The 17,268-nt window shown below is 41.3% G+C and overlaps 2 protein-coding genes across 2 annotated transcripts; both read left to right on the plus strand.

The window, feature by feature from the left end:
* Positions 1–608: 608 nt before the first annotated feature.
* depdc4 (DEP domain containing 4) lies at positions 609–5,779 on the plus strand. Its single transcript, XM_041030272.1, has 9 exons — positions 609–687; positions 1,518–1,941; positions 2,151–2,302; positions 2,418–2,613; positions 2,819–3,069; positions 3,248–3,390; positions 3,536–3,661; positions 3,901–3,979; positions 4,488–5,779. Exons 1-9 carry the CDS (start codon positions 609–611, stop codon positions 4,685–4,687), a joined length of 1,650 nt encoding a protein of 549 aa, XP_040886206.1. The 3' UTR covers positions 4,688–5,779.
* A 601-nt stretch (positions 5,780–6,380) lies between these two features.
* scyl2 (SCY1 like pseudokinase 2) lies at positions 6,381–17,174 on the plus strand. Its single transcript, XM_041030019.1, has 18 exons — positions 6,381–6,499; positions 8,225–8,421; positions 8,601–8,758; positions 9,127–9,271; positions 9,473–9,622; positions 9,768–9,989; positions 10,414–10,530; positions 10,637–10,762; positions 10,946–11,122; positions 11,666–11,788; positions 12,182–12,295; positions 12,501–12,633; positions 12,744–12,862; positions 12,982–13,082; positions 13,348–13,417; positions 13,587–13,670; positions 13,775–13,897; positions 13,984–17,174. Exons 2-18 carry the CDS (start codon positions 8,245–8,247, stop codon positions 14,611–14,613), a joined length of 2,769 nt encoding a protein of 922 aa, XP_040885953.1. The 5' UTR covers positions 6,381–6,499; positions 8,225–8,244; the 3' UTR covers positions 14,614–17,174.
* Positions 17,175–17,268: the final 94 nt, after the last annotated feature.

Below are 17,268 nucleotides of genomic sequence, written 5' to 3' on the forward strand. Positions count from 1 at the left end.
GTGAAAATGCTGGGTGAAATGGGACTGTTACTTTCAAGAAACATTGATTAATGCTATTGATTCTATTTAAAACATTGTATAAAACAATACACACACAAAAACTTGCATTGAAAAAAAAACTTCCAGAGTAAGACAGAAGTTTAGTCCCTAATAACCTTGACAAAAAAAAAAGGAAATCACTGACTTGAAGATTATTTTGGTAAAGGCAGAGACTTTTAGTGTTGAGAAGAAAGTTAGATAACAATTGGCAAAAACCATTGAAAGAACAGAAGGATGGGCGTTATCAGAACAGGGAGGAAATCACCTTGGAAAAACACCTTGGAAAGAATTACTGGAATGTTATCTGGTATGAGTATACCCAGTGGCAGATAACCTAATCACACTTTTGTGTCCCCTTTTACCTTCAGTCTTTATTTGCTTTGTGAAACTACGAACTTGTCTAAGAGACTATTTTAATCTCAGTTTTCCGAACATATAAATTTCAAACGGCTCGCGGTGCGTGTTATTGCCTGTGGACGGCAGCAGCGCACAGCCTGTCAGTCAGCTTTAGGAGAAGAAGAAGAAGAAGAAGGAAAAAGAAGAAGATGATTACGTCACATAGAGGGCTCATGATGGCGGTTGATTTGACTCCTCGGTTTAGGAGGCTGAACAGCCAAACAAGAAGTTTCCGTGAAAATATACAACACGGTAAGTTCTGAATACTAACGCCAAATAAGTCTCCAGTTAGCTAATTTATCTTAATATAACTAGACAAACAGAGCTCAGTGCAGTGAATGAGAATGGGATCGTTAGAGTGTAGCATTGACAGGTCAATGCGTTGTGTGTTGTTATAGTGCTGTTATAGTGTTGATTAGGGAAAAATATCTTTGTTTACAGTGTTTTATACACCAGAGTTTTGGGGGACTTTAACATTCAGAGACATTGCTTAATGAGTCCGCATTTGGTTTTCAAAAGTTATGAAGGAAATATTCAGATCCATGTATACCTAGCAATAACACGCTGTAAGAAAAAAAAACAACCCCAAACCAAACAAAAAACAAACAAACAAACAAAAAAAACAACAACACTTGGTTACAAGTAAAAGTCCTGCAGTGACTGCTAATGCAGGGATGCTCCCTGAGTTACACCATTGTATATTGTGTTATTAACTCTTATTACTAATGCATCAATGCGTGGACTGGATGTTACTACTATAGTTGATCGAGGTGGAGCTGGTTTTAATTACTGTAAATACTGTTTGGTATTATAGCGTTTGATCTCATATTACAGTGATTACATTTTATAAGCTAATCTTATATTTTGGACGTAATATCTCAACTGATTATAGAGAATTCTTTTTCACAGTTCTTACTGTCACAGGTGGTTGTGCTTCATGTTCACCCTTAATTTGTGACCAAACATGTTTATTAGTAAACAGTATAAATGCTTTTTTAAGGAATGTAAATTGGCTGAATGAAGTCCATGTGGGAATCCAGTTGTTCTGAAACCTTTTCCTCTAACCTTGTCTCTTCTAATAGGTTTCTCAGGGCCCTTTGGTGCCACTCAGCTGTGGCACAACATCATCCAGGCCCTGCAAACCCAGGTGGAGGTGCGTCGGTGTAGGAGGCATCTACGTGTTCACGCCGAATGTTTCACAGGCTCAGACGCTGTGGATGCCGTCCTCAGTTATTTGATGCAGAATGTGGTGTTTTGCACAAGCGAAGTGTCTCGCCTCAAAGCTGCTCGACTCTGCCAGGCTCTGATGGAGGCGAAGGTGTTTGAACCAGTGGGCACAAAGCTGTTTCGCAGAGACAAGGAAGTGACCTTTGAGGACAGCAGCTGTAGCCTTTACCGTTTTCTGGAATATAAAGTGTTGCCCGGCTCCTCCATGAAGGAGTGCAGTAGTCACACAGAAAACATGCCATCCGAGGAGCTGGAGATTAAGAGGAAGAAGAGCTCCAGGTTGGTTTACATTTCATATATTATAGTAGTGCTTGGAAAATGTGCAGTGACTGCCTCAACATACTTGACTGTCATATCCATGGTGGGTAGTAAGTTTTTCTTCCAGGGAGTACTAAGTGTCATATTCAAAAGGTTGTCATGTTAGCATTAATTTTGACTATAATTTTGAGTTGAGTGTTTAATAATCACCAAAATTATTCTCCCTGCAGGCTGAATGAACTGAGAACAATCTCCAATCCTCTTGCTGTCGGGCCATCAGATAGAAGGGTTGAGAGGCTGCTGAGGACCATTAACCTGCGGCCCTCCATGTCCCCAGCTGTAAACACAGCCCCAACAACCTCTGCCTTTCTATCGAAGGCTGGTAAGACTTAGCTAGTCCTTTTAGCATTTGCCGGTTCAATGGATGCAAGGGAACAACATAGATCACTATTTTACCTATTTTTTTCCCCACTTGAACTCTGTTCCTTCTTTCACAGTGGTGGAAGAGGTTTGGAAGCAGCAGACGCTGCTGCAGCTGCTGCAAATAGTGGAGTTGCCCATGCTGGACTGCATTCTGACCTCTCCTGCCAGGATTCAGCCTCAGGCCTGCAGAGCCCCTCTGGCGACCCAGGACCTGGTTATTTCTAACACATGCCTGGAGAGAGAGCTGCCTGATACCCTTAACCTGCCTCAGTTAGTGCTCTGATTATTGCTTTAAAGCTTTCTGAACTCTGGACATAAACCGATTCCGATAAAGGACACTTGCAAAAATTATAGAGACAATTAAATGAGATCCTGCTCTGCAGTTAAGACAACAAATGATTGTCCATATATTCTGCCTCCCCTACAATGACAATAAAGGGATATTTTGTTCTGTTTCATTATCATTTTATCTCAGGTTGGATGGGTGGCTGTCAGCAGCAGCAGACTGCTTGGAGCTTTTCCCAGACCAGCTGATTGTGGTAGCAGGGGAACAACTCAGCCAACAAGGCAGCAGTACCTCTGTGGAGGATGGCAATACAGAGCAGATGGCAAGCCAAAAGAGACTGCTCTTTGACATAATTTCCAAGTACTACAGTGGACAGGAAAAAGCTCCACTTCTCTCAGGACGCTACCTAGATATACATGTTGCAATTCTGAATCTACTGGGTGAGAGTTAAAAGTTGTCTAGTGATTTTATGATTTATGTGCCTGTGATCTTGAAAATTTAGGAAACAGATTTGAGAACCCATTCTGGCATACTTGACTTGAGATCAGTACCTTTTCTCTCTGTGTGAGAGTCTTTCTTCTTCACTCCCTCTCTTGAACATGCCTTGTTTCTTTATAGATGGAGGGAAGATGCAGGATGCCATCAGAGCATCTCAGTTGTGTTTGCGGCTATTGGAGACAAGTGTGAGAGATGAACTGCGGAGACTCCTGGCCCTCATGGCCACAGCTGCTCACCCAGATGCCTGTCGTCTGCAGAAACAAGTAAGTCTCCTTCTCCAAACCTTACCATCATTTCACAGATTTATTAGATCTGAGTTTAGCTCTGTTTTGTAGTATTATAACCAAAGTGGGTAAGCGGTTAACGTGTTGGAATCTATTATTGATTTTCTGGTATGTTTCCTTTCAGACTGACAACAGGGCCTTGGTCTGCCGCACTTTTCAGAGAGCAATTGTCCAGAATAACGAGCTGACTCGATCCCAGTGCGAAACCCTGGTATTGTTTCTCATGGACAATCACACTGAGCTCTTCAAGGTAAACTTCTGTTCTTTCAGAATGGTTTTGGAAATTCACTATCACAAACATGCATTCTTAAAGACAGTGGAGTACATCTCCTCAAAATTTTCATAGAAAAAGTGATTTGTCAGTATATCATAAAATGATAAAAATTAGTGATTGAATCCATGCTATAGACCGGGTAAGTTTAATTCTCCCCAAGTTTGGATTCAGCTTTTTTAAATTCCTTTTTTTCTTTCCTCCTGTAACAAATACAGACTCCAACATCCCTTATTGAAGCTGTGAGGAGAACACTGAGGACTATGCAGCAGGGGAAAGACCCTGATTCAATTGCCAGTAAGTCAAATATGCACACTCTGGCTGACATTACACATGACACCATCACATGAAATAACAACTGAGAAGTTATTCATATATACAGAACCATTCCAACTTATAAATGTATGTTACTGTACATAGAAACACAACCGCTAAGGTCATGTTTAAGTCCCTAATCTGTTCCACTACATCTTAGTTAAGCATAAGGTTTGTTCTGCTTTATGTTGACTTTGATGATGGATTGTGAACAACATACAATTCAGTCCCCAAACTACCTCAATCAAGGCTGTGCAGCTCTCAGTTATATTCAAAATGATTTAAAAAATAGTAAATGAGACGTTTTAGTCTTCATTTGTATCCAGATCGGCAATAAAATAGGGACTAAAGAAGTTATGACCCAAAATGTAAAGTGTGTTGTCCACATGGAGGCACTGTTGCTCCAGAGCCACACCAAAAACAAAATACTTCATCTCTGATCAATGTGCATTATGCTCCAGTCATTCACCTTCCCCACTGTGCTTTGCAGCGTTCACCTTCTGCCAGCAAGTGACACCACAGGAGTACGAGGACCAGCGTGAGGCTACCACCCTGGAGAGTCTCAAACAGCTTCTTCATGACATTTCCTCCAGTAAGAGCATGCCTGTCAAAGACAGGAGGAGGCTGCTCAAAGAGTTTGAAAAGCATCACCCTGTGGTTTTCCTCCAACATTTCTCTAGCACCTTCTGAAACATACAGCTGGAGGGTATTGGTTTGACTTCCAAGGTTCATTTCACAAAGCCAGTCTGCGATGGCACAGTGTCTACACTGTAGAATCGTGCTAATTTAATGTATAACATGGATCTAATAAAACATGGTGGCCTTATAATTCTGAATGCTTTAAAAACTGGCATACAATCACACCTCAAATCCCACCTAATTTCTAGTATGTATAGATGGATTGGCAACTTAGGTGACTGTCAGTGTAGCTATTCCTGTGATAATTATAAATGGTGTTGCTTTATTTATCCATGTATTTTGCACCATGGATTGTTCTGAAATTGCCACGAAATAAGTAAGTTATAAAAGAAACGATAAAAGGGATTAAATGGAATAAAATACGAAAACACTTTCTTTGAGTTTTATCAGCTGTTTTGAGGCTGTAATCAGTGTACAGATAATGTACTAACTGATGTACTTCTTGCAGGTGTGGGTACTGTTTCTGGATAATTCTAGATCATTATTCTAATGTATTGTTTAAGGTTGATTGGGGCTTTGAAAATGGACTTGTGCTTGTCAGAAGTAATGCTGTGCACTTTAATCAGGTATTAATATTTCTACATATCAAGTGAAGAATAACAACATCACAGCAGCCATTTTGTTTCTTGTTTTGGTTTTCCAGTTTTACTGTAGCATGCTTTAGTGTGGTTGAGGAAAAATACATAACACTATAACACTAATGTAGCTGAGTGAAGTTTAACACCATATGTAACTTGTTTTTGTTGGTGATGAAGCACGAAGGGTTTTTTTTCCTGTGAAAAAGTTAACTTGAAATCAGTGAGGGGACAATAGGCTAACCATAGCTCAGGTTAATTTACTGTATTTTAATTATATGGGTATTAAATGCTTGTAGTGCTATTAACTTTTTAGGACTTTACTTGAAGCAGACATAATAAATGGCTACTAATTTAATCTTTTGTTGAGCACAGTGCATGAAGCTATGGTGATACAAAAGTAACTTAGTCAAATTGAGTTTCAGTCAGCATCTTTTGTTTTTGCAAACACTGAAATCATGTTAGAATGCACTTTATGATGCTGAAACATGCTTTACTGTATGTTGAAATAACATCTAATAAAAGTTTAATCGGTCTCAAACAAAATGTCCTTGTTCATATTCTTTAGCACATGCATTTCCTTCCAGTGGAGTCCACACACCTTTAGGGATCCATGATGTGGTTTGTAAGCAGTGCACTGACATGAGAGAGTTAAATTTACTTATTTATTCCAGATACTAGATGTTAACCTAATGACTGTAAGTAAGAATTACACTGATTTGTTGTTGGTCACACATTTCTTGACCCTCTCCATATTATACCGAAATTATGTGGCGCATGAGATTCTGTTACTGTGGCACTACATAGTTGTATGCAGAAGTTACTAAGTACTGACTTCTGCACGTCACAATTACTGTTTTTTTCTATTTGTAACTTCGTGAAATGAAAGGTAATAGTCCACTAACATTTGAAGAAAGGCAGGGGTTGTATTTACATTAGTGTTTGTGTGCGCTACACATGAAAATACTTGATGTGCAGTTTATTTGTGCATACTGTAGAATGACTGCAAAATAGTTCGTTTAAAAAAAAAACTCAGATGACGTTAAGGCACCTGACGCCATTAAAAAACCCGGAAGTAGGATTGTTCGTTCACTAGCTTATTAAGCTAACTCATTTCGTATGCTACTGTAAGACATGGGGGCTGTGTTTCACAGCCATTACTGACAGCGCTACTGCTGAGAGTCCACATATCACAAGAAATAAAACTGAGAACCCTTTTTATATTAAGGTAAGTAGCTGGAGGGTGTCGGAGTGACAGTTTTGGATTCAGACAAACGTTTTTTGACTGTAATGACAGTAACGTCACTGTCTACTTGCGCGTTGTTGGCTAGTTAGCTTGGTGACTACCGTGATCTGTTTGTATAAAAAAAAGCCGTACACCGTTTGCAGCGATGATGGCAACCCTGTGAGCTACGCAGGTAGATAAAGGGTTAAAAGAAGGTTTAGAAAGATAGCTATTAACGGCTAACGACAGTGTCATAGTACTGTGCTAGTTTTGATGAGTGCGTACAGGCTAAACAAGACAACTTAGCTAACATCAATGTATTTCCTATACAAACGTGATTGTCACGCTAAGTCTATTTTAATCTAACATTAAAATACTTAAGTTCAAAACTAATACATCGTTTGATCTTCTGACAGGGACAGCGTGGCAGAACATAGCAACGTTAACAACCTGTTATTACTAAACTGCACGGTATCCTGGCGGCTAACTTGCTAACGAGTGCGCTAGGCTAGGTAGGCTCTATGGTGCAGGTGGCTTTGGTCAGGTGAATGTCCAGAACGCTGCTCTCACAGTTTACCTCCGTTCGTCTGGCCACTAGCTGGCAGCTCACGTCGACAGATGTTAGGTCGCGCAAAGTGAACTGACTGCCATCTTAAGATAACGTTAAACTAAGAATTAGCAAATAAACCCTTCATGCTTGTTGCCAATAAAATATTTAAACAGCCTCATGCGAGGGGAAATATTTGGCATTGTTTGCTTAGCCCCTGTATGCATCACGAAATAAAGAATGAGCTATGACACAGTTATGCCTCACTGTTGACAGGTTAATGCTCTTGATTCTCTCATAGCTGAATAAATCAGGCCAGAAATCCTGCAGTGTCTCTCAGCATAGGTTCACATCTTATAATGAAGCTACATTGTTTTGGGCTTGACTCAAGTAGATTTTGTGTACTCTTATTTTGGTTATTCACATAGTGGTGCAGCAGTTGGCATAGGCTGAGCATGCATAGGCTTGAGGGAGGTGTTGTACTGTATATCAACAGTATATATACAGTATATGCAGGGATTCTCATTAACAGAATGGACCAGAGTGGGTATTGGCAAGGACCTCCAAATTTGTATATATATTCAGTGGTCTTTGATCCATTTTATAGTAATGCCTAACTCTTTTTGTGCAGGAGTCTGTAAAGCATTAATTATGCAAACTGTACAGTGTGAATCTTGTTTTATATGATAATGGCACATATTGTTATATATTATAAATCAGTTAAGACAGATAAAACCATGAAAAAACAGTCAACATTATTTGGCCATATTACCGTCAGCCATGTTCTTTTGTCTGACTTCCTGTTGCCTAACATGCTTTCAAGTTTCTCTGAAGTATTTTGAAAGAGAGCGTCACTGTGGTGTGCTTGAGTTTGCTCGGAATCATTTTAAATTTCTGGGGACAGCGTGGCCTATTATGGTGCTTATTCTCCTCAGCCAGCACATGCCGGACGCTGGTGGGCACTTTGATGTGCAAATTTTCAAGCAGGTGCATTAGAGTGCATGTCTAATGGATTGTTGAAGGCTTTTGCTTAGCTGGAAAGGGTAAGCGTACAGCTGTGTCTTTCAGTGAATGCAAAGGCTTATTGTTTTGACACCTTACTGGTGTGTAACTCTTAGTTAAAGACTCTATTTTTCTTTAACTGTTTACCTGTCCTGGGTGGTTTGTCATCTGTACCTCAGCTGCCAGGTCAAGCCTGAACATGGAATCCATGCTAAACAAGCTGAAAAGCACCGTCACTAAGGTGACGGCAGATGTCACCAGCGCTGTCATGGGCAACCCGGTGACGCGGGAGTTTGAGGTTGGACGACATATTGCCAGCGGGGGTCCTGGCATGTCCTGGAGGATCTACAATGGGACCAAGAAGTCCACCAAACAGGTGTGTGCTAATATCCTCCCCCTGATCAGGCTCCAATTCAAGTTCAGACTTAAATAGATAAATAACTAATTGTTCTTGTGTATTTGATGAAGTCAGCTGAGCACTTTCGACACCAGAAAAAACTGTGGGACTTGACAAAGCTAAATTCAGCACCTTGTTGTTTGTCTTTGGTGCCCCAGGAAGTGGCAGTGTTTGTGTTTGATAAGAAGATGGTTGACAAGTATCAGAAATTTGAGAAGGACCAAATCATTGATTCGCTGAAAAGAGGGGTGCAACAGCTGACCAGACTGCGCCACCCCCGTCTCCTGACTGTGCAGCATCCTCTGGAAGAGTCACGGTGATTAACACACGCACACAGACACGCATATCAAGGGCAAATTGAATGAGTCACACCTGAAAGTGGGGCTCGACATTTGAGGGAAAAAAAAATCTGATAACAGATCTGTTTGTCTGCCTGTGTGTTCGTACGTGAGCAGAAGCTTGTCATGATCAAAAGACTCTATAGACTGGGCCCCGAATAATATACTCAATAAAGTTGAGGCTGTGCCTCCTTTCTGTCCTTAAACTTCTTAAACCCAGGGCAGCTCTGTACTTTTCTGTCCCTGTCTTTGCCTTTGCTTATGTTGTTAATTTTCTGTCTGTTCAAGAATAACTCAGCATTTAAAAAGCAGTCATTTGATGTTATTTCTCATGTGTGGCCGTCAGAGACTGTCTGGCGTTCTGTACAGAACCGGTGTTTGCCAGTCTGTCCAATGTGCTGGGCCAGTGGGACAACCTGCCGAGTCCTGTGCCCAACGACATCAAGGAGTACAAACTATATGACGTGGAGACCAAGTATGGCTTACTGCAGGTGAGAGTGCTGACAAGTTGCTTGCTTGCCTCACATTTGCAGTTACCTCTTTACCAGGCTTTATTGTCTCCATCCTCCTCATTTTTGACCCTTTCACCCACATTGGTCTTCATTTTGCACACACTGCTTTCACTTTTCAAACAGTGTGCTTATATCTATCATGCTCTTAATTTTTCCTGACTCATTTTTCTGTCTCTTCAGATTTCGGAGGGTTTGTCCTTTCTCCACAGTGGGGTAAAAATGGTCCATGGCAACCTGTGTCCAGAGAACATCATCCTCAACAAGAGTGGAGCATGGAAGATCATGGGCTTTGACTTCAGTATCTCCTCTACAAACCCCTCAGATGCGGAGGTATGTTGAGGATTTTTGTTCCATTAATTCAGCCTGGGAGGCAGGGCTTCAACCTTAGCTTACTGCCTGCAAGAGGCTCTGGCCAAATTGATGTCTGGCAGTATTGTCACATCTTTACATTTTCTTACTCTGTTGTCCCCTTCAGCCCAAATACACATGTAAAGAGTGGGAGCCCAACCTCCCTCCCCTCTGCCTCCCCAACCCCGAGTACCTGGCCCCTGAGTATATCCTGTCTGTCAGCTGTGACTCAGCCTCCGACATGTACTCGTTGGGCGTGGTCATGCATGCAATCTTCAATGAGGGCAAGCCTGTTTTCCAAGTCAACAAACACGACATTTTTAAGAGCTTCAGCAGGCAGCTGGACCAGGTGAGTGGAGATGTGTGGAATGTAGAAGCATGACAAATGACCGGATAGATTCAAAGGATCATAAATCTAGATGTGACTAGTTCTTGGGATGGGCATTTGTTTCTCTTAATGACATTTTGATCTTCAGAAAAAATATACATGCCACTACAATACAGGGTCACTGGACATGTGGAAACTATTTTCTGTATTTTTTATTTTTTATTTTTTCCCTCTCTCAGTCTCCTCCTGGCAGCTGCTTTTGTGTGCTCAGGTCTGAGTCACTGACCAGCTCATAGTGCAGGCAGATGTCTTGCTTCTTAAAGTGGAAACCTCAGCTTCAGTAGAAATAAAACTTGTGCGCTGTAGTTTAAGGGTGTGTTATTATTACCAGTCAGCTTCTGGTAATTTATTGTTTTCCTTTATTTCTGTGTTTTTTAAATCATAGCTGAGCAGCATGAGTCCCGCACTGCTGAACAAGATCCCTGAGGAGGTTCGGGAACATGTCAAAATGCTGCTTAGCGTCACGCCCAATGTCCGGCCTGATGCTGACCAGATGACCAAGGTTTGGATTGTTATGACATGTATGCTGGTGATCTTGTCAACTCATGTAGTATAATGTTTGTGCTTTGTTCCTATTTTCCATGTTTTTTTTTTTGTTTTGAATTCAGATACCATTTTTTGACGACGTGGGTGCTGTTACTCTTCAATACTTTGACTCCCTCTTCCAACGGGACAACCTACAAAAGTCTCAGTTCTACAAAGGCCTCCCCAAAGTCCTGCCCAAACTACCCAAGGTAAATGCTCGTACATTTTGTGTAGGAAATGCAGTGAAATTGGATTCAAAGGCTGAGCTACATGGTCAAAAAGTCATAGCTCAAGTAGTTGATTTCTGTTTTTTGTGTGTTTTGTTTAGCTTTTTCTCTGGTTTCTTTAGTTGCAGCTTCAAATATGTATTTTTTTTATTTCCTTTCTCACAGAGAGTGGTGGTGTATCGAATCTTGCCAGCGTTGACCTCAGAGTTTGTAAACCCGGACATGGTTCCCTTTGTGCTCCCCAATGTGCTGCTGATCGCTGAGGAGTGCACAAAGGAGGAGTACGTTCGTCTCATCATGCCTGACCTCACACCTGTTTTCAAGCAGCAGGAGCCTGTTCAGGTAGACACACTTAAAAACACTTGTCACGGCAGGCTAGCAACACAACTGGTTGTTCAAGAGACTATACTATTGTGATCTAAGCAATTGTTGCTAAGCTGGCATGGCACTCAGGTGATATGTTCTCAGCTAATGTGCTGTGTCCTGTTTAAAAACCTTCTGAGAAGTAGTTTTCTCTCTTAAAACCTTTGCATGATGTTTTTTTCCCTTTTGGCAGTTTTGTGTTTGAGACGTACAGCCTAACTAAGCATGCTCTGTTTGGCCTCATTCTGTTACTTTATCAAGACTTGTCTTTCTCTGTATTTTTCTTTCCATGCCTCCTCAGGCTAGTAATATGGTGAGTGGTCTCTGCTGTGAATACGCACCAGTTACATCAGCTAGTGTATGTGTTGTGTTGTTGGTGTTGTAGTACTAAAAGCTGTACTAAAGCCACTGAAATCAGTCTCCACTCACTGACACCTACCACTGTACTCATGAGTAGAAGATTGGATAGTATTCTCTTGCTTTTGACTCTTGACATCCTAACTGGGTCTCTGTGCTGTCCAGATCCTGCTGATCTTCCTGCAAAAGATGGACCTGTTGCTGACCAAAACCCCAGCAGAGGACATTAAGAACAGCGTGTTGCCTATGGTGTACAGAGCACTGGAAGCCCCTTCTGTACAGATCCAGGTATGGGGCTGCTCAGTATTAAATAATACAGTCAGAAACCAGAAAGGTGACCACCAGATCAAATTCAGATGGCACCAAAATTGACTAGTGGAAGTTGTCATCATCAAATAGGTCATGATCAAAGGAGGTACTGTATACTTGCAGATGCTGTGTTAAAAATATTTTTAGGTTTGAGATTTCCAGTTGCTTTAGACATCACCCATTTGAGGTAAACACATTGAGAATAGTTGCCAGTTTTTACTTCACTGGTGTATATTTTTAACATTCCACTTGTCACCTGCTGGTACCGTTCGTCTCTTTTCAGTGTTATCTTGAGAGAACAGTAAGAACGGATGCTGTACTTGGCATCATAAAAATGTCATATTTCATAACATCTTATCTGTGGCTGAGCAGGAGCTGTGCCTGAACATCATCCCGACGTTTGCCAACCTGATTGACTACCCATCCATGAAGAACTCCCTCATCCCTCGAATCAAATCCGCCTGCCTACAGACCTCCTCACTAGCTGTGAGTTTTTATTAGTTATTTTCTGCTTTCTGCCTCCACAAAATTATATTTTTCTCTAGTTATGTCTTTAAAATGTCTTTTCCTTTGCCCCTGTCCTTCTCTAAGACTGTTGTACTCTTACTTCCACCACTATGGTATCTCAGTTAAATTGTACATATATTTATTGACTTTGCCAATATATGAATTCTTCTTTGTTACTCTATAGGTACGAGTGAACTCTTTGGTGTGTCTCGGGAAGATATTGGAATATTTAGACAAGTGGTTTGTCATTGATGAGATCCTGCCCTTCCTACAACAGATCCCCTCTAGAGAACCAGCAGTACTCATGGGCATTCTAGGTAAAGAAACTGGACTCTACACCATTTCTTACTCATGTGATTGAAACAGTTGACCAACCTCTTGGTTTGCTTAATGATTGATTATTTGACTTCCTTTCGCCTCACTTTAGGAATCTATAAATGCACCTTCAGCCACAAGAAGCTAGGCATTCCCAAAGAGCACCTTGCCAGCAAGAGCCTGCCCCACCTTGTCTCTCTTAGTATAGACAACAACCTCAACCTGAATCAAGTACTAAACAACTTGCACATACCTTTTTAAATTTCATGTACCTGCAATTCTCTGAAAACACATCTTATTTTCCTCATTTAATTTTTTCCTTATCTAATCTTAACTGATACATGTTTCAGTTTAACTCGTTCATGGTGGTCATACGGGACATGCTGAGTCGTATGGAGGCTGAACACAAGACCAAGCTGGAGCAGCTGCACGCCATGCAGGAGCAGCAGAGGTATATGTTAATTGGATTCACCCTGTGCAATAGACTCTGTTTTATTCCCTTTGACTATTAATTAAATAGTCGTAAATATTAAAATAATTTTTTTATTCAAATTACTTAAGATGTCTGGGGTAATTGGATCTCTAATAGAAAGCAATGAACAGTCGATCCTGGTCACATGAGTACGATAAAGGCATGACTAACCTGGCTTGTATACATGCTTCCTTTCAGAGTCCTTCTCTTTTCTTACTTTGTTTGTTGTTGTTTCTTCTAATAGGAGTATAAACATTTCAAACCCAGGGAACCAATCAGAGGAGACCAAGAGCCCACCAAGCTCTGTCAACCAGGTGAGAGGTCGATTCCATGTTAAACAAGCAACAGATCAGACAACATGGGTCTACTACCGTGAAAGAAATATTTTCTTTTGCTTTAAAAGTTCCTGAAAAGACCGGAAATGTTGTTGTCACCTGTCTGTACTGCAGTGATTCCATATTCCTTTTTTTTTTTTGCTTTCAGATTGACGATATCTTTAGCAGCACAGGGGTCAATGGGAAAGAGAATGGATCTGCAGCAGCAGCAGCAGCCTCACAGCCTAATAGGGTATGGAAATGATTTCATGCCTCATTTACAGAAAATTTCACCTTTGCTCATTTAGCATGTAGACCAATTTGTTCATGGTCTCTCTTCCTTTGAACCCCCCCTAGATGTCTCTGACTCTAGAGGAGAAACAGCGATTGGCTAAGGAGCAGGAGCAAGCAGCCAAACTGAGGAACCAGCAACCTTTAGCACCACAGTCCATAAAACCAGCCGCCACATCCAACTCACAGGTAAAAACTGCGTACTGCAGTGTACACAGTCATGCTCAGACACTAATGGCTTGCGTACATAAACCTCACCCTATTTAATGTTACAGACTAAGGATCTGACCAGCAGCCTTCTCAACAACATGACATCGCTCAACAGCCTGTCCTTGGGTAACACAGCACGACCAGCCCCAGTGCAGGGCAGCACCATCGCTGCCTTCCCTTCCTCCAGCCCCATGGTTGGCTCCATGGCCGCCCCGGTCTCTAATGGCTTCAACTCACCTATGGGCTTCCAGACAGGCATGGGGATGGGCATGCGGCCCACAGGCCCCGTCCTCTATGGTGGCATGGCCACTACCACCAGCACCCCGAACTTTGGAGCGCTCACACAGAATCAAGCACCCATTGGGCAGACAAATAAAGTCCCCGACATGTCAGCCTTAGACAGTCTTTTTACGCCCAGCAAGCCCAAAGTCAGTCTCAATCAAATGGGTCCCACGGCTGCATCTGGAACCAACACCCCTTGGCTCAATCAGTTCGGTTCAGCCCAGAACGCTCAGACTCAGATGCATGGTGCGTCTGTAGGTATGGGAGGGATGCCGAGTGGGTTTGGGATGCAAGCAAACCCGTTTTTCAGCCCGCAGAACTTTTCTCAACCCGCTGCTGCCCCTAGCATGAACCAAAGTGGAATTAAACATAGCGCATCTGTCAACAATGATCTGAAAGACTTATTTGGCTAAAAGTGAAAAGATGCCGGGTGAAGTTTATTCTTTTGATAACTTTGGACAGAGAAGCCTTGAATTCTCACAGAACAAGACACTGATTGAATGTGAAGATTTAAAATCCTTTCAAGGACGTTGCTGACTGTATTTTTAATCTGACCTGGTTTAAATTCAGAATCTTGCTCACATGCAGCTGGCAAGTTAGCCTGCACCTGAATTCCATTTCTAATTGATCTGAAGGACAAAAACATTGGGATGGGAACTACTTCTTCTATGCTGTGTTCTTTAAATGCTGGGGGTTTCCTACTGTTTTGTACTTGACATTCTTGGGAGTCCAGATGTCATGGGTTGAGATGAATCCCAACTCAGTTTATTCAGGAAGGTTTTTTGTTTATATCGCGAATGATTGAGTGGATTGAGTGGATTTCACTTCCTGAACAAGTTGCATCAGAATCACTCTTCAGAATTGGCAGAGAAAGATGGAAAAAGTGGCCTCCGTGCCTCACATCTGCTCAGTTTCAGGCCTCTGTACCTTTATTGTTTCTCCAGACTATTTTAGGATTTGCTGCATGTCTAAAGTGATCAGAGGGTTGGCTTAAAAACAAATACCGCATACAACAAAATGTCTGAGTCCAGCGGGAGATGGTTTGAAGTGTAGCACTGACAAGCCTGCAGTCACTGATCTGCATCCAAGAGGCTCCTCTGCGGAGACCATCTGAAAGGGGGTGTAGAGAATTGACAGCCCAGCAGTCGCAGTTTAGATGGGGCAAACAGAGTAACCCCTCTGCAGTCTGTCTCCATGGTAACTGTTTCTCTGCAGCACTTCCATTTTGAGAACACAAATTAAATTAGTCGGACTTTATTTTTTCCCCCTTTGGTCTCATTCTTTTATCGTGTGGTCCTAGCGTTGCGAAGCTTGCTTCTCCCATCACTTGGTTTGACATGTAAGCAAGCATGTTGAAACGGGGAAGGGTTAGTTTTTGTCTGATCAAAGTTTGTTGACAACCATTTTGCCTCCTTTGGTATCAAAAACCACATTGCATCAGTTTCTGTAAATGCAGTATGAATGACTTATGTGTCTGATAGTGGGTTAGGATGTGTGGAGTAGCTATTACATTAGTGTCCTTTTAACAAGAGGCTCACGCTCAAAGTGATGAACAAGGACCATATGCACTGCGTAGGCTATTGTGCCTTACATGGGTACATGTGTAAAGCTTGGCAGACAGCGCTCATCTGTTACTCAAATATTAATATTTTCCTCCTTAATTAGCTGTCCAGCATTTGCTTCTCAAATTACTCGCTTTATTGCATGTTACTGAAGTTGACCACTTTTCTAACAATGATTCCTGATTATTCCAGTGACCAATGACGTTTTATTTCACGCATCCAGCTGGATTTGACCCGACCATGTTTTTACGGAGCTCAGAATCCTCCAGTGAACCATTTCTGTTGATCAATTTGTACAGTGAAGAAGATATCACTATATATTTTGATTTCAGCACTTTTCAGCTGTCAGAGGACCTGTGCTGGCGACATAATATGAAGTGTAAATATATAGTTATTTAAAAATGGATTGCTCTGTGAGGGCCTTTTTATGTTCTTGTGATAATGGTTAAGAGGCCTTAGATGAGTTGTGTGCAATAATCCTTGTCGGTTGTTGAGGGTGCGTATCGATTGGCTCAAGCAGCTGTCGATGAGTCCTTATTTTCATCTTCACTGACCTACAATAACTTCACAGAGCTGTCTGATTTTCTAAACTGTTCAACACTGATGTGTTTTCATTCTAAATCTGACTTTTTTTTGTTTTTAAGCGATTTACACCATTTTAGGGTTTTTCATGCACCTTGGTCACACTGCGTTTCTTTTGACAATGATTGTTGTTAACATGCTGAAGTGTAACATTGTTTTTTATGCATTAACATTTGTTTTTGTGTAATAATGCCACCCATACAAAGCGAGCTTTCTCCAGCCGCATGGCAGTGTTACACGCTTGTGCATTTGGCTCTTCAGGTTCTGTTAATTTCCCTATTTTTGTCAAACGCGACTACAAATGTGTCTGTGATTGGATCTTTTTCATCTGTAGATCGACATACACTATGTGGAAGTTTTGATTTCATCTCAAAGTGGATGTGATCTTTGGAGCGTGTGTCACATATCTTGGCAGAACCCCAAAGCAGAAAACTAAAGCTTATTCTTCTACGAGATTGTTTGTATACTACTGCTGTCATATATGTGTAGTGTGGCCCGTGTTTTATGTGTTAAGGTGCTGGTCTCTGAGGTGGTTCAGTGAAAATCTGTACATATAAAGGAAAGTACACCATCTAATACTCTGAAACCATGGTCATCATTTGTGCAGTGGCTCTCAATCACTATTTCAGATATTGGAGTGTAAGTAACTTTAATTTAGAGAAAGAAAAACAATCCACAGTGTGCTGATTACAAGACTGTACTAATGAACATTTTAATATTTTAAAACAATAGGCAGCATTACATGAAACACTGGTAAACATCTCTTAAGGTTTAAGGTTAAAAATAAAACCTCAAAAAAAAAAACAAAAAACAAACACCACAACACAAAGTGGATCGTATTCATAAACCCTGTTGTTATAAAGATTATCAAGTGTGTCCTCACACCTTTTATTAAATATCCCATGTTTAAATAACTGTTCTGTA

This window comes from Toxotes jaculatrix, chromosome 22 (genome assembly GCF_017976425.1).
Source record: "Toxotes jaculatrix isolate fToxJac2 chromosome 22, fToxJac2.pri, whole genome shotgun sequence".
NCBI classification, from domain to species: Eukaryota; Metazoa; Chordata; class Actinopteri; family Toxotidae; genus Toxotes; species Toxotes jaculatrix.